The following is a 25,250-nucleotide window of genomic DNA, read 5'->3' on the forward strand; positions in this document are numbered from 1 at the left end:
AATTGCCCAGGAAAAAAATTAGTTACCCTAATGAATTAATTACTTTTTGACCTTTTTAACGCGATGCCTCGAATGGGGGTCAAAGTCAAATCGTTCGTAGAAAATCGAGGTTTATTTATGTAAGGATTAATTTATTTTGTAGAACGGGCATGGAAATTTATTGTGCGGCCCGAAAACACAGTCATATAAAATAATAAATTCAATAGTACGTAATACGGGGAAGAAAATGAGTTTAATTTGAAAATGGCGCCAAAATGGCGAGAAGACGAACAAGTGGAGACATCTTCTTGGAAGAATCATTGATATCTTTATTAAGCCCTATAATAATAATAATTTGAACACTCTTAACGGAATTGAATATTTATCCTTTGAGAGCATTAGTAAGTAACCTTATTCATTAATAGAAGACGATAGTTTAAATCCAGCTCTATTATTGCTGACTGTGCGTGGAACCCTAGACACTTCTATTTGTTGCGGAAATTGTCACCAGAGGTCGCCCTATGTTATGACATATTAACTGTCAAAAATATTGTTCAATAATATGGAGTAAAAAAACATAAATACCGGAACTAAAACCGATTCCAAGCGGTCTATCGGTAAATACCATTCATAAATGGTATTAACCAAACACGTCCAAGTTAGAGTGACAAGACGTCACAAGATACGTGACGTCACCAATTAGCCCTTTATACGTCATCAATTTCGAACAGAAATTACCCACGTCCGGAGCTGTTTTCTAAACGTCAAATGTCAAAGATATTGAAATAAGTGCGGGAAAAAATAAAAACAAACAACAAATTATTTCCTTTTCAAAAATGACACATTTATTATGACTAATAAGTTTTCTTTTTTGATAGTTATGTTTAAGAACTAATTACATATAACATTACTGGCGTCTGAGGTATTATTTACAAACAAACAAAATGATGACAGCGACAGCTGACAAGTTACGAAGTTACTTCAAGCGGACACGATTGGTTATGTTATAAAGGGATTTTTCAAGCTCAACCAAGGGCTTAACCGCGGTTAAAACCGATAGATCGCTTGGAATCGGTTTAAATGTTTAACTATCAAGAGATGTAATGACCTTGTAATAATTGATAATGTAGTCTGGGACTGTACATGAAACTGATTTATAGTTAGAGAAACTGTCATCAGAGGCAACTCTATGCTTTGACGTTTTAACTCTCAAAAAAATAGTGTGGCGAATCCTAGAATAATCTGAAAAGAATTAATACTTAATAGAAGTATATGAGAGCTTTACTGACCTTGTATTAATTATAAAACTGATAATGTAGTCTCAGTCCTATTATTGCTGACTTGCAAGTGAAACCCTAGACACGCCTAAATGTGGTTATCAGAGGCCGCCGTCTATCATGACGTTTAAACTGTCAAAAATATGACCTGTCAAAAAAAAATTGTCACTAAATCGAAAAATTAAAAAAATAATCACAGGCCAATTTTTCCATTTTATCGGAAACCCCTTTTGCTTTTCGCAAAAGAAGTAGTTCCCCATAATAGTTTTTAACTTTTTTGTCATTTTTTTTTGGTCTAAATTCGGTCGATTTCGTGATACTGTAGTCACACGGGGACAACAGGACTACGGCCGTACTTGCGAACCACATTATTTTTAACCCTTAAAAAATGAGTTCTCCCGTTTATATCGAAGAGGAACTGGGACGAAAGTGGGATAAATGTATATCGGACTCCGTTATTAAGTTCGGTAAGTCTTTAGTGAGGTTCTATAGAGATTAACACCCTGTTATGTCATCACCCGAGTTTACACACATTAGTTCATAGTACACTCCTAGCAGAGTTAAAATCATGTAGGTATTTAAATACAACAATTTTTAATGGTATCTTAAACTCTACAGTATGAATTGAGAACAACTTGTTAATTATTTACTTAATTCTTAAATATTTTATTGAGAGAAAAACCAGTAAAATCTGACATGAACCCACTTATATGTTTTGGATTTATTCTTCGTTTTTATTTTAATTTAGACTTAGGGTGTTTCCTTTCTTGCCATTTTTACTTGAATAGTGTAAAAATACGATAAACAATTTGTGTTTGCATTTTCAGGTGGTGGTATAGTGCTAGGCACAGTATTCTCATTATTATTCTTCAAAAGGAAAAGGTGGCCAATCCTAATGGGAGGAGGTTTCGGGGTGGGCATGGCATATTCCAACTGTGAAAAAGACTTAAATGCCACAATACGCAGCTGTGCACCCCCGAGTCCACCTGCAGAAAAGTGAACCTAGATAGCAGACATCGGTTAGGATACAACTGCCTTTTCTTAGTAAATACTAATATACTGTATGGTTATTTATTTTAATTCAGAAATTACTGGCTGCATGTATATATATTTTCTATTATAATAAATAATTATGTTTGTTTTTCCGATAATTTGGTTTTTGTTTGAGTGAAATAAAACAGGAAACTTGTTACAATAATTTTATTTGTTTTGATTTAAAAGCATTACAGTACCAACACAAATAAAATTGGAAAATAAAATAATAATTAACTATGGTGTGTACAAACATAGACTTTATGATAACTTAAAACTAATAAATATATGAGGTGTCTAAACTATATTCATTCAAGATCTTATGGAGAGAATTATTCTAATTAGTTCATATCTTACTTCTGAATCTTTTTTTGTCATGTAATTTAGTCAAAAATAAGATAAAAACTATAGGAAAATAAATTACATTAATCTTGCCCTATATTATAGAATCATTTATTGACTAGGATGCCTACCGTAGAACTAATTAGGGGTAATTACGTACTACTAGCTAATTGTAAAGTGAAAATCTTCAAACAAAAATGAGCCTAAGGGCGACAGCTTATTACCTCAATCAGTCGCATTAAAACGTCCGTTTTATCACATAAAGATAACACAGCAAAGAAATAATTAAACAAGGATTTTGTTTTGTGATAAAAACTTCCTAAAAGCGTTTCTGAACCAATTATTTAATATGTTGTGGGGTTTACAATAGTTATACAAAATATTAAAAAGAAGCACACATAGATAAACCTTCTGTATAAAAAACTGGAATTATTATCACTTGCAGTGTTGCAAATTCTCTTTTTGTTTTTTCAATCAACATCAATCTATTATAACTTGATTAAGATCTACACAGTTTTGGTGTTACAGTCGCCATATCGGTTAAATAATTGCAATGTGGGGAGGGTATCCTAATTTTGAGGCTCACTTAGGGTTTTACTAAAGCTCATAAATTACATGTTTCTTCCATCTGCACTTAAAATGTGGTATAGGGTGTTAAACAAAATATATACAAAGAAATCGATTTAATTGATAATGTAGCCATATAAATATTTCCTCCAGTAAACAAAGTTTAGAAGAAATTACTGATTTTGAATAATTAAAGTATGACTCGTAAAAATAGCCTGATATTACAAAGAATAAATTGATTTCAAATCGCAATTGCATGCCATAAGATGAAGTAAACTTCATATCGCTTGCTGAGAACCATAGTGGCGAAACAACAAAAATAGAAAAATCGGGAAAATAATCTAAAATATTCTAAATCAAACGTTCTTTTAAATTCAATATCGGCGAATCCAAGAGGCGCCACCCGTCATTTTATGGCAGCGCAGAAAGTGATCAGCCAATTACGTGCTATAGCGGCGAATTCAGAGTTGTGTCAAAAGTCAAGGTGAACGGTTACCATTTTTCATTCTTAAGTGGCGAAAAGGCAGATTCGTTTTTGTTGCACAAAATTAAAGGGATTAATATTAAAAACTAGTGATGAAAGGTAAGTTACATTGACTAAATTTTTATTTTATATTGAAACTTTATGTACGAAAGTGGCGAAACTGATTTTTCGACGGTAATGCTTAAAATTACCCAAAAAAACTTGATTGATTTTCGGCGAGTGTGATTTTTCGTCGTTATTACTCTAATTTTTTTGTTACTTATTGGTACCATTATGATAAAAAAAAAATATTCGCCATTATTGCTTTGAAATTTTATACCTTTATTATAAATATTCCACAAAAACAAAAGTGAATAAAGCACCATCTTTAACTTACGTTTTTGTTTTGTTTCAAACATTAAACTCAGCATTATAACATTTTGAGGCTTGCGATTTATTTTTAGCCTTTCCTAAACAGAAAAGAGGTTTTAGATGGTCTACTACGTTTTTGTACAATATCAAGGTTAAAGAAGTAAAGTGGAAAATTTGCAAAAAAAATAGGCACTTGTTTTAATATTTAAAGAAATTAAATTATCTAGATAAAAGCTTAACATACATACATGGGATCTTATAAATATTATAAGAATGTTTTTGTTTTTAGCTATAAATCGTTGCAGGAAGATGAATCAGCGGTCAAGAAAAATGTTTGATGCCTTAGGTATTGGGTAGGTTTTTTTTATCACATTTTACACTCTACGTTTTTAGTATTTTATAATAATATAGTTATATACACAATTAAGGCCTGTTTATGTACAGAAAAAACCTTAATAACTTAGATAAATATTTTTTGATTACAGGCCACCGGTGTCTGAACAAATCGAAAATCCAGGAATTAGTAGTGATAAGACACAAGTACAATCAAATCAAGTCAGTCAAAATTGTGATGGTGAGTCGGTGTATGCAACCAAATATAATTTAGTACCTAAATCTTTATCTCTGTTACTTATTAGGCATATTGTTACCAATCTTTGGAATCGTTTATACGTTTTAGTTCTTTACTTTTCAGATATTATTAACAGCAGTGAAAACTCTGAAATGGATACTTTTGAATATTCCATTGAAGATTTTGAAGCAATTTCGACAATTGCTCAATCTTCTACACACGTTGCTCAACATACTATTCCTCCCAAGTTGGACGTTAGAAGTACTCGTATTATTTAATGTCAATATTATTTTAGGTAGTCCGCATCTTATTACAAGGAAAACATCAAAGAGTACTTTTATAGTGAAATCAAAATTGCAATCGCAAGTTCCTCTTTTTGAACCTGAATTACAGATTCCTCTACCAGAGAAATGTAATGAAGAAACATTTATGGCCCAGTCAAGTCCCATTGTAGACGGTAGGTTTTTTCATAATACATTTTAGGAAGTGCATGCATGCATTTTAGGAATAGCAATTATTATTGTTTTAAGCATTTTAACTTTTTATTTCTTCAGGAATCAAAACGTTGGAAGATAATCAACAGTCGGATTCCCAGGAATCATCAAGTTCCTCATCCTCTTCCAGCTCGAGCTGTAATACTTCTTCTTCGGACGGATCCAGCTCAGAGGATTCATTGGACGATGATGATGCTGACCCCACTTTTAATATAAATACAGATGGCTATGCGGATGAGAGTTCTTCAAGTAATGATTTAACCGAACCTGATGATAACGCAGCTTTAAATTCAAAGAAATCAGAATAAATGGAAAAAGTCTGTGGCCAAAACTCTTCGCAATTCAGGTCAAGAGTACTGCTCTGCAAATAGTGGAAAGTTGCAACCAGCTAAAACAATTCGTAATGCATGCGACGTTGAAAAATGTCGATTTAAATGTGCTACTAAATTTTCCGAAGAGGAAAGGAAACTTTTGTTTGAAAAATTTTGGACATCGGGAAATTTGCACAAGCAGAGGAACTACGTCTTAGGACACATGCAGAGTATACAGCCATTATCTCGCCGCTTCGTATTAAATCGACTCAAACCTGCACCCTTAAATACTCATATTTAAAAAAAAAAAAATGATGAACAGATACTTGTGTGCTTCAAATTTTTTAGAAACACATTAGGTATTTCTGAAAGGTTTGTAAGAACTGTAAAGGCTAAAAATAACAATGGATTTCTAGAGGGGGAAAAACGTGGCCTAAAACCAAGTAATATGCTTTCACAGAAACTAAAGAATACCATAAGAGAGCATCTGGCTTCCATTCCAGCAGTCAAAAGTCATTACGTTAGGGCAAATCCACAGAGAAAATTCATCGATGGGGTAAAAAATCTTATAGGGATTATGTTGAGATGTGTAAAGCAAATAACACTTCTTACGGAAAATATTCCATGTACCGCCATATTTTTCTCTTCGAATTTAACATGTCTTTTCACTCACCGAAAAAGGACCAGTGCCAAACTTGTGAAACATTTAAAAACTCAAATCCTGAAGAGAAAATAGCTTTAAATGTCAGTTTCAATGCGCATATAAAAGAAAAAGAACTTTCCAGAGAGGAAAAAAAATAGATAAGACACCGATGAACGATAATTATAAAGTCGCTTGCTTCGACTTGCAGGCCGCTTTACCCACTCCAAATTCTTTCTACTACAAATCACGTTTAAATTCATATAAATTTACCATTTGCCAACTGGAACAAAAAGGATTGGGACCAGTTCAATGCTAGTTCTGGCACGAAGGGGAAGGAAAACGTGGTTCCAACGAAATTGGCTCGTGCCTTTTAGATTACTTAAAAAAAACCTCTGAGGCTGCTAGTGATTTTGAAAAACTGGATATAGTATTATATTCTGATAATTGTGGGGGCCAAGGAAAAAATAAATTTATCATATCGGCTTTACTCACAAATTTCTTGTTGTCGGGCATGGTCAAAATGAAGGGGATGCAAGTCATTCCGTGATAGAAAAAGCAATCAAGAAAGCTCTTAAAAATGGTCCTATTTACGTACCCGCGCAATATGCAACCAATTATTAACAACGCAAAGAAAAAGGGTGCAAGATTTGTTGTTAATGAACTGGGACATGGGGATTTTTATGATCTTAAAAAGTTACAGGAGGGCATTGCAAATAAAGAATTTAACCGAGACTCAAATGGTGAAAAGTTTAACTTTAATGCTATTTCTATTATCCCCTTTGAAAAGGACCACGTAGATCGTTTCTTTTTTAAAACATCTTATAGCGACATCAACTTTCGCTATGTGATTATTAACAATGCTACAAAAACTAGAAAATCGATTCAAAAAGACAAAGGGATTTGGTTTATTGCCTGCATATACCCAAAGTATTTCTATTGGAAAAAAGAAATTTGACGATCTCCAGTCTCTTATTAAAAATAAATCCATTCCTCGAGCGCATGCACCCTTTTTCGAAAACCTTCACCACGAATATTAAAATCTGTACTGAAACAGAAGTCTACTTTTTTTGTTAAACAAAACAAAATGTGTTATTGATCTCTGCACTATAAGACTGCTTATTAAATTTAGTTGTTAAGTTGTTAGTCAATAAGCGTTTATTTTAGGTTTTTTAAAATTTAAATGTGTTTACTTGCTTTTGTTTACCACTTAAGCTACTACTGTTGTACCTACTATTAATAAGAAAAAAATTTTGAAAGTGACAGAAAAAGTGATGTTTTCTGACAATAAAGTTTTTTCATTTTGTTATTGTATTTTATTTATAAACTATCATTGTTGTATAAAGGTTTTTTTCTCATTTAACAATTATAATAGTTTCTTTTTTTCTTTTCATAAGTCATTATTAAACTTAAATTTAAAATAAAAAAATATTTTTTTTTCCATAGTGGCAAAAAAACAAAATCAAAATTTGACCTATACACCTAAATTTTTTCAATTTAATATCCATAATCAGACCACAACAAAACAAGGTAAAAGCAAATTTTAGTTTTCAAAAATTCCCATTTTATGAGCTTAAAATTTTCTTTTAAATAATAATCAATACTTTGCAGTCCATTATCTCAAAATGTGCATTTTTTCACTTTTGCCACTATGGTTCTCAGCAAGCGATATGCCAAAACAACTAGGTGGTAAACTTTTATTAGAAAAAAAATTACAAACCAATAAAAGAAATTTAAAGTAACATAATATCGCATAAACAAAATGTTCTGAATGCTTTGAAAATCTCTCTACAACATCTTCAGATAAAGCCTAACAATTGAAGTGCCTTTGAAGTGATTTCATGTATGTAGAGTATAAAACTTAAACAGCTAACAAGTGTAATACCTTATGTGTGAAACAAATATAAGAATATTGTTATTGGTATAGTAAGAATGATCAATAATATACTGACTCCTTTTGAAACATATTGAGTGACATTTAAGTCCATAGAATTATTATTACACCATCATCAAGTTACTCTACAAACACAATTATCATGCTATTTTATTTTCAAGTACATCTTCATGTCATTAGTAAAAAGAAGCAAAGAATAGTAGTGAAAACAATGAAAGATGTTAATATAAATAACAAAGGCCCTTGAGTCCCTTGTGGAACACCAGCACAGGGATCTATCTAGATTGATAACCTTCATTTCAAACAACCTGAACTCTATATCAATCAAATACAATTCAACCTACAGCCAGAATCTATTAACATCTCTTAGAGAAGACTGTGTAACAGATTCAAGATTTAACTCAGCAGAATGACCAGCAACAAAGCTAAACTTGGACTATCAGACAGGGTGTAGATGCATTTTTCAAAAGACTGAATATTTTTACTGTGCCTTGTATATCTACTATCATCTGTTGCATGTCACTACACTCACATTTCATTAGAACTGATAGTAATGCTCATACAATGTTTCATAGAATTCATATTACACTAAATTCTCTAAAAATTACACCCTGTATCTCTAACTCCCACTGTGTGAGCCTCAATTTTAGCACACCCTGTACATCTGACCAAAAAAAAGAAAACCCTAAAAAATTTCACCTGCAGTAAAATGTGAGCTTTTATGTACATAAATAATCTTTTGCTTCTATGCATCAAATATAATTTTACCAATCTATTATTAATAATTAATAACTGAATTGTAGCAAGTTATATGGCTACTCTAACAAATCTCAATATGGAACGAAAAAATACACTTAAAAAAATAATTTAAATTTAGCGCATGCCAGATTTTGAATGTGCTATGAGCCACTGCAGGGTGATGTCAATGTTGTCTTTCTCTTTGCAGGAAATTGAGTAGCAACAGATTTCACGATCCTGGATTGCCGAGAGATTCCTGAGAAACCCACCAAAAAGAAATACTTTATGTAAACAGGCAATTGGCATTGAGAACTATGTTCTTTAGCTTCAAGAGTATTTCTTATTCAAAACTAATACCATTAATAATATTAAATTTACTTAATTGTAATAGGAACTTTGTATTTAACATTTTATTTAGTTAGAAAACTTTTTAAACATGATTTATATTAAAACTGCCCTAAGAGTAAATTGAATACTACTTACATTCGTTCAATAAGGCCATTTTCATCTAAAGCTTCTGGTTTATCCCTCTTGTTCCCTAAAACCAACACTGGAATACCAGCGAGCTGTGGTTTATCTAAAAGGTTATGAAGTTCATTCCTAGAAGCTTCTATTTTCTCTGAGTCAGCTGCATCCACCATATAACTAAAATTAGTATATAATAATGCCTGTTTTAAAGGCATTTATAATACATACACAATAGCATTAACACCCCGACAATATCTTTCCCACATGGATCTAAACCTCGGCTGTCCCCCAATGTCCCAGACTTTTATTGTTACATTTCCTTTGGTGATTTTTCTCATATTGAAACCCACTGTTGGTATCATATCCTCACTGAATTGTCCTGACTGGAAGAGGATTTTTACCATTTTAGGATTCAATATAATTAGATAATAAAACCCTGATACTAAATAGATATATTATTTAAATAATCCATGTACATTCATCTCATAAATGATTGTTTTAGTTGCTGCACTAGATAAACAATCCTTATCATTAAAAATGCCTAGATCAATAATTTTAACATATTGCAAGCTGACAAAGAACACGCAAATGGACTACTTACGGCTATAACGTTAACGAAAGTGGTTTTTCCAGAGTATTGGAGGCCAACCAACGTTAATTCCATTTCCTCTTTCCAGAAGAGGCTCCTGAACCAATCCAGAATTCTATTCATAAGGGCTAACATAGTGGTGTTTGAAGATTTATCGGTTTATTACTAAACAACTTATAGACCAACGTTATTGGATGTAAGGCCGCGAAACTTATTCTTAATTTTAGATAGAGGGCTTGAAAAAAAATTTAGGGAGGATTTTGGTTCAATCTTTTTTGTTTTCAATTTCGATTTGTCGACTTGACATAACTGTCAGTGTCGATGACAGCTGAAATCAATCAATATTGCTGACTAGAGATGCAACGAGATATCGATATTTAATTTATGCTTTATTGATGATAATAATAAAACGTTACTCTTAAATTATTATTTTAAACTCACTAGGCTTTTAATTGTCCTCAAATTTTCTTACCACCTTTCATTCATTATACTGACCTTAGTGCTGTCAGCAATCCGTACGTCACATTGACAGATCGATTTGACAGTTGACAGGAATAATCACAACCTCGAAACCGTAGCCACTGCCAATCAATAAATATATTACTGCAATTTTTATTAAAATTTCACCTAATTTTAGATACATGAGTGTAGTTTGTACGAATCCCAGGAAAATACGATGATATGGAACGTCACACGTTCTTTAAGCCTTATTTGCTTCGTGTTTTGGTTGATAATCGGGGTTTTTGGGGAGCTCGGTGACCCCTATTCAATCTTGGGTGTCCACAGGCGAGCCTCCTCCCAAGAAATTAAGCAGGCCTACAGGCAACTGGCCAAAGAATGGTAATAGTTTTATATCTAATAATAATTATGATTATTTCAATGGGATGTTTTCTTACAAGTTAAGTTACTAAGGCTTCTTCAGTTCCTTTGCTATGTAGAACTGAATACTGACTCCACAACTTCCTTTTTTTAGGCACCCAGATAAATCAAAATCCACTGAAGCCGAGGAGCGTTTTGTAGAAATCAAATCTGCATATGAGTTACTTTCTGATCCAGAGAGAAGATCTCTGTATGATAAAAAAGGGATTACCGAGGATGACTTCTATAAGAGGCCAGAGAAACATTCATATTTTACTCCGAGCCCTTTTGATGACCTGTTTGCTTCGAGTGGAGGACACTTTAATTTTCAGGAAAATGATATTACATTTTTTCATAAACTTTCTATAACCACAAGGTAGGTTTGAACTAAAACACTAAATAATGTGATTAAATATGATTATGCTTGCAAGTAAATAATTGCCGTCCTTTTAGGCAATATGACAAAGTGATTTTACCAAAAAGTGACAAAACACCTTACCTCCTATTTTTTTACACTGACTGGTGTTTTCCTTGTCTTCAATCGGCCCCAACTTGCCGGAAACTAAATGATAATTTAGAACCTCTTGGAATCAACTTTGTTACTGTACATTCGAGTAGGGAACCTAATTTAAGTAGGAGGTTAAATGTTCACACTTTACCTTGCCTAGTGTTCCTCATAGATGGCAATGCTTACGTTTATAAGCATTCAGTTATTAATATTCCAAAAGTTATTGGTAAGCATTGTTTATTTAATTGAAAGGGTTTTGGTTAAGGGTTTTTTGTTGCAGAGTTTATTAAAAGTAAGTTCCCATATAAAATGGTTACAAGGCTAAAAGAGGATAATTTGGATGAGTTTCTGGAAGGTTGGACCGATAATAGAGTAAGAGGCTTGATTTTGCCTCATAAAATACACATGAGGCTGAGATATTTGGTTACGGCATACCAGTTTCGCCATAGGGTCGCTTTTGGGTAAGGAACTTAAATAATTGATTGCCTAAATTATTGTTTTATGGGTTTCCAGTATCGCTGACACAGAAACTATTCATTTGAAGTATCAAGTACCTTTGGACAAGGACACTGTCTTACTGTTTAATGAAAATGTCTCTTTTCCAATGGCAAGCATCACTATGAAAGATATTCCAAGTAATACACTATATAATATCATTTCTTCTAATCAATATTTGGCACTTCCTAGGCTCTCATCACAGGTAGATTTTGATACGACCCATAAGATTCTATCTAAATTGAGTGAATTCTTTTAGAAAATATTGGATGAGTTATGTCCCCCCGAATGGAACAAACCGAGAAAGAGAATTTGTGTGGCCTTAGTTACAGAAGAATCCGCAGCTCATGACCCGCATAGGCAAACATTTAGGGAGTACGCTCTGACTTTTCCATATGGAACTGAAAAAGTTAGATTTGCTTATATGTATCATAAGAGGCAAGCTTCGTTTATTTATGCATTAAAACCTGGTAAGTTTTATCCAAATTCCACTTCCATATTGTCCCTTTTTATAAGAATCAATTTCCTGTCAATCATATGGTTCTTAAAGGGTGCCAACATCAAGTTTCAACATCAAGTGAAATGCTTATTAGTATTACGCATATGCAATGTTTATACAGGTGGAGTTACAAAAAGTGGAATATACTAAGTTACTCTTATTACATAATAAACACTTTTAGTAAAATGCAAAAGTTTTGAACTTACCCTAAGAATAATATTTAAGCAAGTTGTCATTGGGAATCAATTACATGTACTAAAATCTAGGTAGTTCTAAGGAAGTAAACTGCTGCTCACAGTGCTAAAGTGCTATATGTTACTGAGCCTTAGCGCTGAATGAAAAACATCTTTCACAACTTTGTTATAATAATTATGGCAATGACAATTTTAAGATTTAATTTTCCTTTTAAATGAATTTAAGAAGAAGTAAAATAGAATCAATATCCATAGAATGCATTACCAGATTGGCAAATTGGCAAATGTTTGCTTATAATAATATTTAACTGCCTCAAATATAAATAAAATGTTTCTTCAGGCATTATAAGGATAATCACACAACTGCCTGGAATAAATAAAAATATTTTTCTAGGCAGTTGACTTGTAGCTTGATGTTCTCCCTTACATTCACTAAACTGTCTGGAAAAAATTAAAAGAAGAGAGAATTGTATTTTAACAATAATTTATACTAAATAATCTACACCTAGTGTTTCTCTGGGGAATGCTTAAACCAAATTTTCCCAACAGTTCTGGAGAGTCTATTAAGAATTTTAAGTTAAATCAAGCATAATCTTATGATTTTCTACGGTTGGAATCTTTAGTAATTGCTTTCTATCAAAATAATTAATTTCTTCTGCGGAGATTATATGCTATTAACCAGTGGCGAAGCGTACGAGTAGACAAGGTAGACACTGTCTACCCAAAATTATCCAGTTATTTGTTATTAATTTATCACGTAATTATTTCATGTAATTGTTGAATTAAAATTTAAAAAAAATTAACACAGAACGTAGCCTCTCCTTACTATTATTAAATAGTATCTAAACATGACAGATCCGAAGGCAAACAAATCCGCCTGACGCACCAATTAAAATAAAAATGCAGGGTTGACACCCAATTAATGCATATGAGCCCCAAGAAGACACATTGATATTTGTCTTCCGAAATTTGGAACATCTAATCGAACCAAATAGACATCAAACAGGTGACAGAGGTCCGGCCGCATCAGTATTCAGCCTATTACGTCTGCAAAATTTACTCGCGGGAAAGACATTCGAGGTTTTGTCTATCGAAGTCGACCAGCTATTTTATTATGCTGTTGAGGGTTATTGTTTTTGGACACGCTTGATCTGGTCGGCCGTAATACATCTTCAGTTTTGTTTTGATGAATCTGCATTTTGCATTTAGTGCGGGCGCGTGCTATAGTAATTTAATAATTAGTATTTTTATTTTTGGGTGTATAGAAAAGGTTTTTTTAGTGGATATTTTAGTGGTTATTTATCGACGACTGTTCGATATTGGCAATTCTATTTTAGTTGTGTTTTTATTTGTCTTTAATTAATTTTAAAATAGTGGATATAGTAATTATAGTATGTTATACCTATGTTGTGTTTTTTTGTAAGTTGTATTTATTTTTATCTATCTATCTTTTTATGCTAGTAGTAATTATTTTTTAATTTTTTATATTACTACATAATATTTCTCTTTGAGTTAATATTTCATGCGCCTTCATTCTCTATTTCGTTAAATTGAATAATATCGAATACACATTTCTTAATAATTTCTTACGATTTTTATTGTTTGTCTACCCGAAAAAAAAGTTCACGCTTCGCCACTGCTATAAACCATAGGAACTTTTTTTGAATACTTTCAAAATTGTTTCTATCGCATTTGTAAATTTTTTTTGAGGTTATGTTGACATGGATTGTTTGCAAAGTAAATATCTGAAAGAAAATAGTGAAAATAATTGTAAATATCGCAAAAGAAAGGCATTGGATCCTGTTGTTTGTGTCCTTTGTGAAGCTCGCTATCACCCAAGTTGCTCTACCAGGGTGGGAAGGCTGAATAAGGAAGAAAAGTTCACTTGTTTTTGAAGGTGGTAGACAATGGTACAGTGAAAACATCTTGTCGGACTTGCATTGTCTTATTTATTTAATGTAACACGACGTTTCGGTTGGTAAGTATCTCCAACCGTTATCAAGTGTAAACTGACGAAAACTAGGGTCAGTTTACACTTGATAACGGTTGGAGATACTTACCAACCGAAACGTCGTGTTACATTAAATAAATAAGACAATGCAAGTCCGACAAGATGTTTTCAAAAGTTCACTTATTGTGAAAAGCCAAAACAAAGTGAGGTTAAACCGAAAAAAGTCAGGAAAAACAGTGAAAGATCGGATATTCCGCAAGAAATGGATGAAAAGAAAATCAGGGGAATCCTCAAGGAATCTTTTCAATAATTTTTAATGCCCTTAGAACATCAATGAAGACCTTCCCGTTCTTAAAAGAAACCTTTTTCGAAAAGCTTGAGAAATTCAGAAAGTTAAAGGTTACCGGGCTGCATTTTGTGTGAATGGAATAATTTATCTGAAAAAGACAGACCAGGACCGTCCCATCAAAATAAGGAGAGAAGAGGACCTTACCCAAACTTAAGTAAAAAGTAGATATAGGCTTACTTAGTACATAAGAAATTAAAACTTTTTACATTCACTGATCTTAATAGTATATTGGATAATTATAAACAAATCTCTAGAGTTACTTATACCTGTGATAGTTTGTTATATACTCTAAGTGTGATAGTTGTTGTATGTTATAACATATACTCTAAGAGTGATTTTAACATACCTGGGTATATAGTGTTTTTCAATGAGAGCATTTTAAACCCGTGTGATGGATGTCTTGTTTATGTTAAAAATGAATATTTTACTGAATCTCGGGTAATAGTTGATGATAGTCTAAAGATTCTTAAGGTCTCACTGAAAAAGAACTGCAAAAATGTAAATGTTTTAGCTACATATAGAACGTTTTCTCTATCACCGGAAAATTATCTTGAGAGTTTGACCAGAATACTTCAATCTCTAAAGTTAGATCAAAACAGCATAAATGTATGGGTTGGGGACATGAATATCGACTTCTTAGCTACTGAGTCTGATATAACAAATAACTATCTTACAGTACTTCAGGGAAATGGCTTTGGAAGTATAATAAATAACATAACAAGAAAATCTGAGCATACAGGCACATGTCTAGACCATTGTCTTATTAAATTTCAAAGTGAATTATTTGAAAATATTAATTCTGTTATTTTGGAGAACGATCTTACAGATCACTATCCTATTCTTATTAATATACAACTGAACAATGAAAAGAAAGACTTTCCACACAAAAATTATATTATCAACACTATTAATTATGAAAATCTTTCCGAGCAGTTAAATAATGAGAACTGGGATGATATTATGAGGGAAACAGACATTGACATAGCTATGAATATCTTTATAGATAAACTAAAAGTTATGATTTCTAAGTCCACCCTTACTAAAAGAATTGAAAGTAAAAATAGGAGATTGAAACCTTGGATTACTAGTGGTCTCTTAATATCAATTAGAAATAGAAATAGATTGAAAAAAGAATGCACACACAATCAAAATAATATTATGCTAGTCAATCGATAAAAAACCTACAGAAATATGTTAAGCAAATGAATAAAAAATGCTAAATATCTTTTTTATAAAACATTAGCACAGGAAAATGCTCATGACTCCGGAAAGTTGTGGAAGGTGATCAAGGAAGCCACAAATGATCAGGGTAATAGATCGGTAATTAATTCTATAAAAAATGACCTAAATGTAGAAATAACCAATAAAAAGGAAATTGCAAACGAATTTAATTCTTACTTTTGTAGTATTGCAGAAAGACTGGCTGAACAAATGCAACATAATGAACTGGAGGGAGGAGAGAGGGACGTATTCATTCTTTTTGAGCCCTGCATCAAATGAGGATATAGTAGAGGCAATATTAAGTTTAAATAAAGGGGTAAAGGGTGGTGAAGACAATATTTCCTCTGATATAATTAAATTAAACTATAACTCACTAATTAAACCACTGAAACATCTAGTTAACCTCATATTTAATACAGGTGTTTTCCCTGAGATTTTAAAAACAACTATTATAATTTAATTACATAAGCAGGGGGATAAAAAATCGGTATCAAATTATAGACCAATAGCATTGACTAGCAGTTTAAGCAAAATAGTTGAAAAATGTCTCAAGGCAAAAATATTGAAATTTCTAGAAAAATACAACCTTCTTCATGATAACCAATTTGCCTTTAGAGAGTGCCTAAGTACAGAGAACGCATTAGTAAGAGCTACAGAAAGAATTATGAGATGTTTAGATGGAGGAAAAAAGGTAGTGGGTATCTTTCTAGATTTAAAGAAGGCCTTAATTAAAGAAGCGTCTAGAACAAATTGGAATTCGAGGTACGATTTCTACGATTCTAAATTAATAGAATCCTATTTAAAAGAGAGAAAACAAAATACAACTATTCTAGGTCAAGAAAGTGACAGCCTTCGAATGGAGTTTGGTGTGCCACAAGGAACAGTTCTCTCACCCCTTTTGTTTATTATATATATTAACGGAATTATGAAGCTGTTAGACAATAATGCTATATTCTGCTTTGCTGATGACACAGCAATTATTTTAAGTGGCAATAGTTGGAATGAGGTAAAGATGAGAGCCGAATCAGCTCTACAGAAAATTAAAAAGTGGCTAGACAATAGTCTTCTTTCATTGACCATAGAAAAAACTAAATTTATGACCTTCTCCCTCTCTATTCGTTCCTTGCCTGACTTTCAAGAGCTGAAAATGCATGATTCTTTGTGTAGTAATGGATTAAACTGTAATTGTGAACAATCAATTTCTAGAAAACCTTCGTTGGAGTATCTTGGTGTAATCCTTGATGAAAACATTACTTGGATGGAGCATATAAATTATGTTACAAATAAAATCAGGAAATTGATCTACAAATTCTATGAACTCGGATAGATCTTAACATTCAAAACCTTAAAAACTGTTTACTATGCTCTTGCTGAATCTATTTTGAACTATGGCTTAGTATTATGGGGGAATGCTGGCTCATCAATACTCTCTAAGCTGCAAGTTACACAAAAATGGATTCTAAAGATAATGCTCCACAAAAAGAGAACATATCCAACAGATCTAGTATTTAAAGAGAGTAATGTGCCAAATATAAATCAACTATATGTTAAAACAGTAATTATTAGATTTATGCTAAAAACGAAATATTTCAGAGATGATATAACGCAGGGTCTAAACAATAGAAATTTATCACAAGGAAATGTACAACTAGAAAATCCAAAATTCACTAGATGTAGAAATCACATTTATTGTGTTGGTCCAAACATATTTAATGATCTTCCAAGAAATATAAAGATGCAAAAGTATTCTAAAGCTAAGTCAGAAATAGCCAAATGGATTATTATTAGTAATTATAGAATTTCCTATCTGATCTGAATTAGTCTGCCGTTCTTGTTGGAATGTTTTGTTTTTCTTTAGTTTTAATTTATATTGGTAGGGTGTATTAATGGGATAAAGTATAAATTTATATTCATGTAATATGACCTCTTTATTTATATTGTTGTTATGTAGATGTGAGTGCACACACAATATTTTTATATATCATTGTGCACTGGATTTAGCAGTAGAAAACTTGTTTTATTTTTGTTTGAGGTTTAATAGTTTACGAGTTTTGTAATTTAAGTTTATTTTTTGTATCTGCTAAAAAAAACATGGTGACAAAATACTACTTAAATATTCTAATACAAATCTCACAAGGGAACAGTAAACATTTTTAAAACACACAATATTATTAGAGTCCTTTTTTAAAAATCCCAACAGTTTTAGATGAAATGCTTTATTTGAAATATAATCATAGTGGTTTTTAAAACTTAAAATTGGATTGAAAAACGCTCCTAAATCTCTAAAGATGGTTATTGGTTTTAAAAAAGAGTTCTATAATTAAACAAAATTGGCTTTGTAATTTTGTACCGTTGAAAAATAATTAAATTGGATAAATAACAACTGAAAGAATAAAGGAAGATTTTTTGCTGACTACTTATAAACTTGAATTTAAATAACTTATTATTTTTTGTTTAACAAAAGCTTTTTGTTGTGCCACAAGATTCTCATTGTATACTGTTTGATAATTATTTAAACATGTTTAATCCAACTTTAACTGTTTCTAAATAATTAATTAATGAATATAAGATAACTGATGATATGATAGTATGTTACACCTTTTGTTAAATCAATAATCCTTAGACGGCAAATATATCGAACCTGTATTAAGAGTCCTGGTGTTCTGGAGAAGAGACACATCACTGGTGAGATACATTTGGGCCCCGATCAAATGGGAACTGGAGGGTCCCCTCAATCACACCCATGAAAAATTAGCTGAAACCATTATGAAATTGTTGAAAAACGTCGAGAATTTCCCTTATGAAGCATATGTCACTGTAAGCGTTTGAAATTAGGAGGAAAATGAGGGAAATCATTGTAAATGTTTTTAGGATCTTTTCGATGAACATGCTATAGGTTTTATTAAGAAGCTGCTTAATAGGGTGTGGATGTATTTACTGTCTGTTTATGACAGTTTGGGAAAAGAGCAAATTTTACCGGTCGTGTCGATATTTGGCACGCTCGTCTTCATTGTCGCTATCGGATATTTAATGTCTTACTTGGTGTAAGTAAACTGTTAATAAAACATTAGTTATGCTTGTTCGTAATTTGTGGGTCAGCAATTAGGGCAAACTGTCATTATTACGCTTTTATAGAGAAAAAGAGGAGGAAAACATAAGGAAAAAGAAAGCGGAGGACGACAAAGGCAACAACAATAACACATCGAACCCAAACTACCAACCGGAATTGAAATTGCACGAGTTACGTTCCGAGAAGTATAACGGACTCGTACGTTTACTAAAACCGGGCTGCAGAACCATTTTACTTATACTCGATATGCAGTCGAGGCAGCAACTGATTCCACCGTTTCATAAAGCTGTTTGGCCTTATAGAAAGTAAGTGAAGTGATGGAGTAAAGGCATATAAATTGTTAATTATTTTTTAGGAATAAAACCTTGCATTTCTCGTTTATGTATATCGAGCGGGGACTGAACTGGTACAAAGAATTACTGCAGATGTCCCTGTTTGAAGAGAGAGAGCTCAACATCAACCCGAGAAATTGCGTGGGCACGGTTCTGGCCCTGAACGGTCACAGGAAGTATTTTTGTGTGTTTCACGCGAAACATACGGAAAAGAAGAAGAAAGTAAGTGAATAATCACACATTTCCACAATCAGAATCTAATTATATAGTGTTCCATATTATAGGACAAACACACTATCGATATATTTAATTTTCTTTTAAATCCAAAAATTTTCAGTAATTCAGGATTTAATTTCTGAAAATTCCATAACGAAACTATGGCTCTACATTAAATTCATGATTTTATTGGCTTGGAGAAGTATGGCCTGACTTGTTTGAAATTTCTTAAAATTATAGAAAAACTTATCCATAACTCGACTATATGGGAAAAATAAAAAATAATTTACTAGAAAATAGACCAATCTGACTTAAAACTGAAAAAAAAAATTGTCTTTTACCGTTTAATTTTTGAAACCCCCATAAGGAAATTATGGATTAACTGCCTGGAATAAGGACATTAAATTGATAATTCAACTGACTGGACTTTGTGTTTCGTTCTAACTAGAGCATCTTCAGGCATTTAAAAGCCATATCACAACTGCCAGTGTGTTCACTATTAACAATTTGTGATCGGATTTTGACTGGAATTTAATGAAGTGAATGACCGGAATTGCTAATGAAATTTGTTAAAATTAGTGAAAAAATTATCCATGGCTCAACTACACCTCAACTACATGGGTTTAATAGAAAATGAACCAGTCGGACTTAACATTGAAAAAATTCAATAATTTTTGATTTAATTCCTGGAACATCCATAACCACATGATTGTTCAACTGCCTGGAATTAAATTCAGGATTCAGCTGTCTGGAATTTAACGAAGAATTTGTTAAAATTATAGAAAACAGGCCAACCAGGCTTAGCCGTGAATCAAGTAAAGAAAATTTCAAAAATGCACGATTTAATTTATGGAAATTCCATCAGAATCTTACGGCTTAACTGCCTAAAATAAGAAAATTAATGCATAATTCAACTGATGGGAATTTAATGAGGAATTACGTAAATTTCCTGAAATTTGATAAAATTATAGAAAAACTTATCAACTACCTGGAAATTAATAGAAATAGCACCAATCTGATTTAACAGTGGAAAAATCCAACGATTCACGATATTATGGCTTAACTGCCTGGAATAGGTAAAGTAAATTCATGAAAACTGCATGAAATTTGTTAAAATAATGGCAAAACTTATCCAAGGCTCAACTACCTGGAATTTAAATGAAAATAGACCAATCAGACTTACTTTCCTGTGAAAAAAGTAAAATAAAAAATAAAAAATTCAGTATTTCATTCCTAAAAATTCCATAAGGATCTTACGGGTCAACTGCCTAGAATTTAATAAAGAATGACCTGAATTGCCTAAAATTTGTTAAAATTATTGATGGCTCTAATTGATTAAACCTGGAATTTAATAGAAATAGGACCAATCGGACTTAACTAAAACAAAAACTTTTATAAAAGTTAAAAACACGAAATCTACAGCATCACAAATAGATTTCGTATTTTTACCTTTTATAAAAGTGTATGACCAGCATCTTTGGGATAATGGATGAATTTTTCGAGTTAAAACAAAAACATCCAATAATTTACGATTTAATTTCTGCAAATTCCATAACGACATTGCGGCTTAATTGCTTGGAATAAGGAATTTACGTTCGTGATTCAACTGACTGGAATTTAATAAAAATAAAACCAATCTGACTTGAAAGAGGAAAAATTCAAAATTTACAATAATTCATGATTTAATTTCTGGAAATTCCATATAGACATTATGGCTTAACTGCCTGGAATAGGGAAATTAAATTCATGAAAACTGCATGAAATTTGTTAAAATAATGGAAGAACTTAGCCAAGGCTCAACTATCTGAAACTTAAAAAAATTAGGACCAATCGTACTTAACAGTGCAAAAATCCGAAAATGTCCAATAATTCAGGATTTATTTATTTCTGGAATATCGATAAAGACGTAATAGCTCAAATGCCTGGAATAATTATATTAAATTCTTGATTCAACTGCCTTGAATTCAATGAAGAATGACCTAAAATGTCTGGAATTTCTTAAAATTGTGAGAAAATTATCCATGGCTCAACTAGCTGAAATTAAATAGAAAGAGAGCTAATCTGACTTAAAAGTGAAAAAATCCAAAAATTGTCTGTAATTCACCATTTAATTTCTCGACCATCGATAAATGCATTGCGGCTCAACTGCTTGGAATCAGGAAATTAAATTCATTAACACTTGCTGGAATTTAATAAAGAATGAATTCAATTGCCTGAACTTTGGAAAAACCTCAATTACCTAGAATTATAATAGAAACCGAACCAATCCGACTTAACAGTGGAAAAATTTCCAATAATTTAGGATTTCATTTGTGATAATTCAACTGACTGGAAATTTCATCCATTCTTATCAAACAGAGCGATATACAAATTGGACGAAAACAAAGAAAACACACAGTCTCACAACATATAGACTATACGTGTTTCGTTCTAACTAGAGCATCTTCAGGCATTTAAAAGCCATATCACAACTGCCAGTGTGTTCACTATTCGCAATTTGTGATCGGATTTTGACTGGAATTTAATGAAGTGAATGACCGGAATTGTTAATGAAATTTCTTAAAATTAGTGAAAAAATTATCCATGGCTGAACTACATGGGTTTAATAGAAAATGAACCAGTCGGACTTAACATTGCAAAAATGCAATAATTTTTGATTTAATTCCTGGAACATCCATAACCACATTATTGCTCAACTGCCTGGAATTAAATGAAGAATAACCTGAATTGTCTGAAAATTGTTAAAATTATACAAAATAGACCAACCAGGCTTACCTGTGAATAAAGTCAAGAAAGTTTCAAAAATTCACGATTTAATTTCTGGAAATTTCATCAGAATCTTACGGCTTAACTGCTCAAAATAAGAAAATTAAATGCATAATTCAACTGATGGGAATTTATTAAGGAATTACGTAAATTTCCTGAAATTTGATAAAATTATAGAAAAAACTTATCAACTACCTGGAATTTAATAGAAATAGGACCAATCTGATTTAACAGTGGAAAAATCCAATAATTCACGATTTAATTTCCGGAACCTCCATAAAGACCTTATGGCTCAACTGCATGGAGTAAAGTATTTAAATTCATGATTCAACATCCGGGAAGAATGGCCTGAATTTCTTTAAATTTGTTCAAATTATGGCAAAACTTATCGAAGGATCTTACGGGTCAATGGCCTGGAATTTAATAAAGAATGACCTGAATTGCCTAAAATTTGTTAAAATTATGGATGGCTCTAATTGATTGGAATTTAATAGAAATAGGACCAATCGGACTTAACTAAAACAAAAACTTCCAATAATTCACGATTTAATTTCTGGAAATTCCATAACGACATTACGGCTTAATTGCTTGGAATAGGGAATTTATATTCATGATTCAACTGACTTGAATTCAATAAAGGATGACCTGAATTCCTTCAAATTTGGAAAACATTTATCAACAGCTCAACTACCTGTAATTTAATAAAAATAGGACCAATGACCTAACAGTTAAAAAATTCAAAATTTTCAATAATTCACCATTTAATTTCTGAATATTCCATATAGACATTATGGCTCAACTGCCTGGAATAGGGAAATTAAATTCATGAAAACTGCATGAAATTTGTTAAAATAATGGCAAAACTTATCCAAGGCTCAACTACCTGGAATTTTAATGAAAATAGACCAATCAGACTTACTTTCCTGTGAAAAAAGTAAAAAATAAATAAAAAATTCAGTATTTCATTCCTAAAGATTCCATAGGGATCTTACGGGTCAACTGCCTGGAATCTAATAAATAATGACCCGAATTCCCTAAAATTTGTTAAAATTAGGGATGGCTCTAATTGATTGGACCTGGAATTTAATAGAAATAGGACCAATCTGACTTGAAAGAGGAAAAATTCAAAATTTACAATAATTCATGATTTAATTTCAGGAAATTCCTTATAGACATTATGGCTCAACTATCTGGAATTTGAAAAAATAGGATCAATCATACTTAACAGTGCAAAAATCCGAAAATGTCCAATAATTCACGATTTAATTTCTGGAATATCGATAAAGACGTAATGGCTCAAATACCTGGAATAATTAAATTAAATTCTTGATTCAACTGCCTTGAATTCAATGAATAATGACCTAAATTGTCTGGAATTTCTTAAAATTGTGAGAAAACCTATCCATGCCTCAACTACCTGAAATTAAATAGAAATAGAGCCAATCTGACTTAAAAGTGAAAAAAAAACAAAAATTGTCTGTAATTTACCATTTAATTTCTCGATCATCCATATAGACATTATGGCTTAACTGTCTGGAATAGGTAAAGTAAATTCATGAAAACTGCATGAAATTTGTTAAAATAATGGAAGAACTTAGCCAAGGCTTAACTATCTGAAACTTAAAAAAATTAGGACCAATCGTACTTAACAGTGCAAAAATCCGAAAATTTCCAATAATTCACGATTTAATTTCTGGAATATCGATAAAGACGTAATGGCTCAAATGCCTGGAATAATTATATTAAATTCTTGATTTAACTGCCTTGAATTCAATGAAGAATGACCTAAATTGTCTGGAATTTCTTAAAATTGTGAGAAAATCTATCCATGGCTCAACTACCTGAAATTAAATAGAAATAGAGCCAATCTGACTTAAAAGTGAAAAAATCCAAAAATTTTAAAAATGAAGAATGAAAGCAATTGACTGAAATTTGGAAAAACTTATGCATGGCTCATTTACCTAAAATTAAAATAGAAATGGAACCAATCCGACTTAACAGTGCAAAAATTTCCAATAATTTAGGATTTCATTTCTGGAAACATCATAAATACATTATGGCCCAACTGCCTTGAATAAGAATATATAATGCTTGCTAATTTTACGGTTTCTGTTTATAATAATTAATTTTAATAGTGGCTTAGTACCCATAGTTTAACTAATAGATTTCTCCGGTTTTTAGTTGACCAAATCGGTCGAAAAAACAACAGAAAAAGACTGCGAAAGCGGCGCATTTATCGGTTTTAACTCGGACACTGAATCGGAACCAGAGGAGGTTCTGCTTCAAGGCACCCTGCTCGATGGACTCTCCAACTGGCTGGATCGTCTCTTCGAGGGCACCACCCAGCGGTACCACATCAATTATTGGCCCGAATTTCCCATTAAATAAGCTATACTACGTTTTCCTACTTGATCGGTTTTATTTTATTTAATTTCTTAAGCTAGCAGTCGTACCGTTAGAACTCTAGCTTATAAGTTCCTCTCTCTCTTTACATAGGAGACGGTTCTATTTAATTAGCGTACAATTTCATACTTGTTATTTATTATAAGTCGTTCGCACGGTTCTAGACAATTTAGGATCACCGAGATACTGATTGTATTCTAGTCAAGTTAAAGTATTTTTAAGGACGGTTTTAGGACTCTCTTTATTTATTTATTTATTTATGTCTTTTGTAGTAAACCAGTAGAGAAGGTTGACTCTGTATTAAGTATAGTTGTAAAAAGGTTTAAGATGATGCAGTGTAGTTCTTAAGCAGGTTTTTTTTAACACAATTTCCCAAACGGACCAAATTAGCCACGAATCAGGCAGGTAAACGATTAAATCAAGAAAACAGTATCTCATTGTTGTGCCATAAATAAGTGATTGTTAATAGTTTATAATGAGATTTAAGTACTACGTTGTAAGTTTTTTTTTGTGTTAGTTTAATAAAGTATCGATCCCAGCTTTAAAGGTTTTTTTATGTATTTATTTAATACCCAAATTGTCGTGTCCATTTTAGGCATATACAATTTTGATTCACCACCTAAAGGTAATCAAATTCATGTAATAGTTAGG

At 31.9% G+C, this 25,250-nt stretch overlaps 4 protein-coding genes across 4 annotated transcripts; 3 read left to right on the top strand and 1 right to left on the bottom strand.

Annotated features, from left to right (window-relative positions):
- The first annotated feature begins 1,383 nt into the window (after positions 1 to 1,383).
- On the top strand, positions 1,384 to 2,407 carry LOC126742093 (MICOS complex subunit Mic10-like). The gene is made up of 2 exons (XM_050448629.1): positions 1,384 to 1,723; positions 2,084 to 2,407. Exons 1-2 carry the CDS (start codon positions 1,645 to 1,647, stop codon positions 2,254 to 2,256), a joined length of 252 nt encoding a protein of 83 aa, XP_050304586.1. The 5' UTR covers positions 1,384 to 1,644; the 3' UTR covers positions 2,257 to 2,407.
- A 34-nt stretch (positions 2,408 to 2,441) lies between these two features.
- On the bottom strand, positions 2,442 to 10,046 carry LOC126742092 (ADP-ribosylation factor-like protein 8B). Its single transcript, XM_050448628.1, has 4 exons — positions 9,750 to 10,046; positions 9,377 to 9,531; positions 9,164 to 9,325; positions 2,442 to 8,936 (listed from the first exon to the last, which is right to left on the bottom strand). The coding sequence occupies exons 1-4, from the start codon at positions 9,870 to 9,872 to the stop codon at positions 8,816 to 8,818; spliced, it is 561 nt and encodes a 186-aa protein (XP_050304585.1). The 5' UTR covers positions 9,873 to 10,046; the 3' UTR covers positions 2,442 to 8,815.
- On the top strand, positions 4,342 to 5,405 carry LOC126742493 (uncharacterized). The gene is made up of 5 exons (XM_050449134.1): positions 4,342 to 4,385; positions 4,518 to 4,606; positions 4,727 to 4,870; positions 4,947 to 5,060; positions 5,158 to 5,405. Exons 1-5 carry the CDS (start codon positions 4,342 to 4,344, stop codon positions 5,403 to 5,405), a joined length of 639 nt encoding a protein of 212 aa, XP_050305091.1.
- A 256-nt stretch (positions 10,047 to 10,302) lies between the features above and the next one.
- Positions 10,303 to 25,145, top strand: LOC126742242 (dnaJ homolog subfamily C member 16). Its single transcript, XM_050448870.1, has 11 exons — positions 10,303 to 10,577; positions 10,711 to 10,971; positions 11,049 to 11,329; positions 11,384 to 11,564; positions 11,617 to 11,803; positions 11,858 to 12,068; positions 18,436 to 18,629; positions 18,684 to 18,856; positions 18,948 to 19,187; positions 19,238 to 19,436; positions 24,378 to 25,145. The coding sequence occupies exons 1-11, from the start codon at positions 10,414 to 10,416 to the stop codon at positions 24,582 to 24,584; spliced, it is 2,298 nt and encodes a 765-aa protein (XP_050304827.1). The 5' UTR covers positions 10,303 to 10,413; the 3' UTR covers positions 24,585 to 25,145.
- The last annotated feature ends 105 nt before the right edge of the window (positions 25,146 to 25,250 follow it).

The sequence above is a fragment of the Anthonomus grandis genome, chromosome 11 (assembly GCF_022605725.1).
Source record: "Anthonomus grandis grandis chromosome 11, icAntGran1.3, whole genome shotgun sequence".
NCBI classification, from domain to species: domain Eukaryota; kingdom Metazoa; phylum Arthropoda; class Insecta; order Coleoptera; family Curculionidae; genus Anthonomus; species Anthonomus grandis.

Coding starts and splice junctions, on each gene's coding strand:
- LOC126742093 (XM_050448629.1), top strand. CDS start 1,645: ATGAGTTCTCCCGTTTATATCGAAGAGGAACTGGGACGAAAGTGGGAT. Junction 1,724..2,083: donor GGACTCCGTTATTAAGTTCG/GTAAGTCTTTAG, acceptor TTGCATTTTCAG/GTGGTGGTATAGTGCTAGGC.
- LOC126742493 (XM_050449134.1), top strand. CDS start 4,342: ATGAATCAGCGGTCAAGAAAAATGTTTGATGCCTTAGGTATTGG. Junction 4,386..4,517: donor TTTGATGCCTTAGGTATTGG/GTAGGTTTTTTT, acceptor TTTTGATTACAG/GCCACCGGTGTCTGAACAAA. Junction 4,607..4,726: donor AGTCAGTCAAAATTGTGATG/GTGAGTCGGTGT, acceptor TTTACTTTTCAG/ATATTATTAACAGCAGTGAA.
- LOC126742092 (XM_050448628.1), bottom strand. CDS start 9,872: ATGTTAGCCCTTATGAATAGAATTCTGGATTGGTTCAGGAGCCTCTTC. Junction 9,326..9,376: donor CGGGGTGTTAATGCTATTGT/GTATGTATTATA, acceptor TACTAATTTTAG/TTATATGGTGGATGCAGCTG. Junction 8,937..9,163: donor AATGGCCTTATTGAACGAAT/GTAAGTAGTATT, acceptor TGGGTTTCTCAG/GAATCTCTCGGCAATCCAGG.
- LOC126742242 (XM_050448870.1), top strand. CDS start 10,414: ATGATATGGAACGTCACACGTTCTTTAAGCCTTATTTGCTTCGTGTTT. Junction 18,857..18,947: donor TATTTAATGTCTTACTTGGT/GTAAGTAAACTG, acceptor ACGCTTTTATAG/AGAAAAAGAGGAGGAAAACA. Junction 19,188..19,237: donor GCTGTTTGGCCTTATAGAAA/GTAAGTGAAGTG, acceptor ATTATTTTTTAG/GAATAAAACCTTGCATTTCT.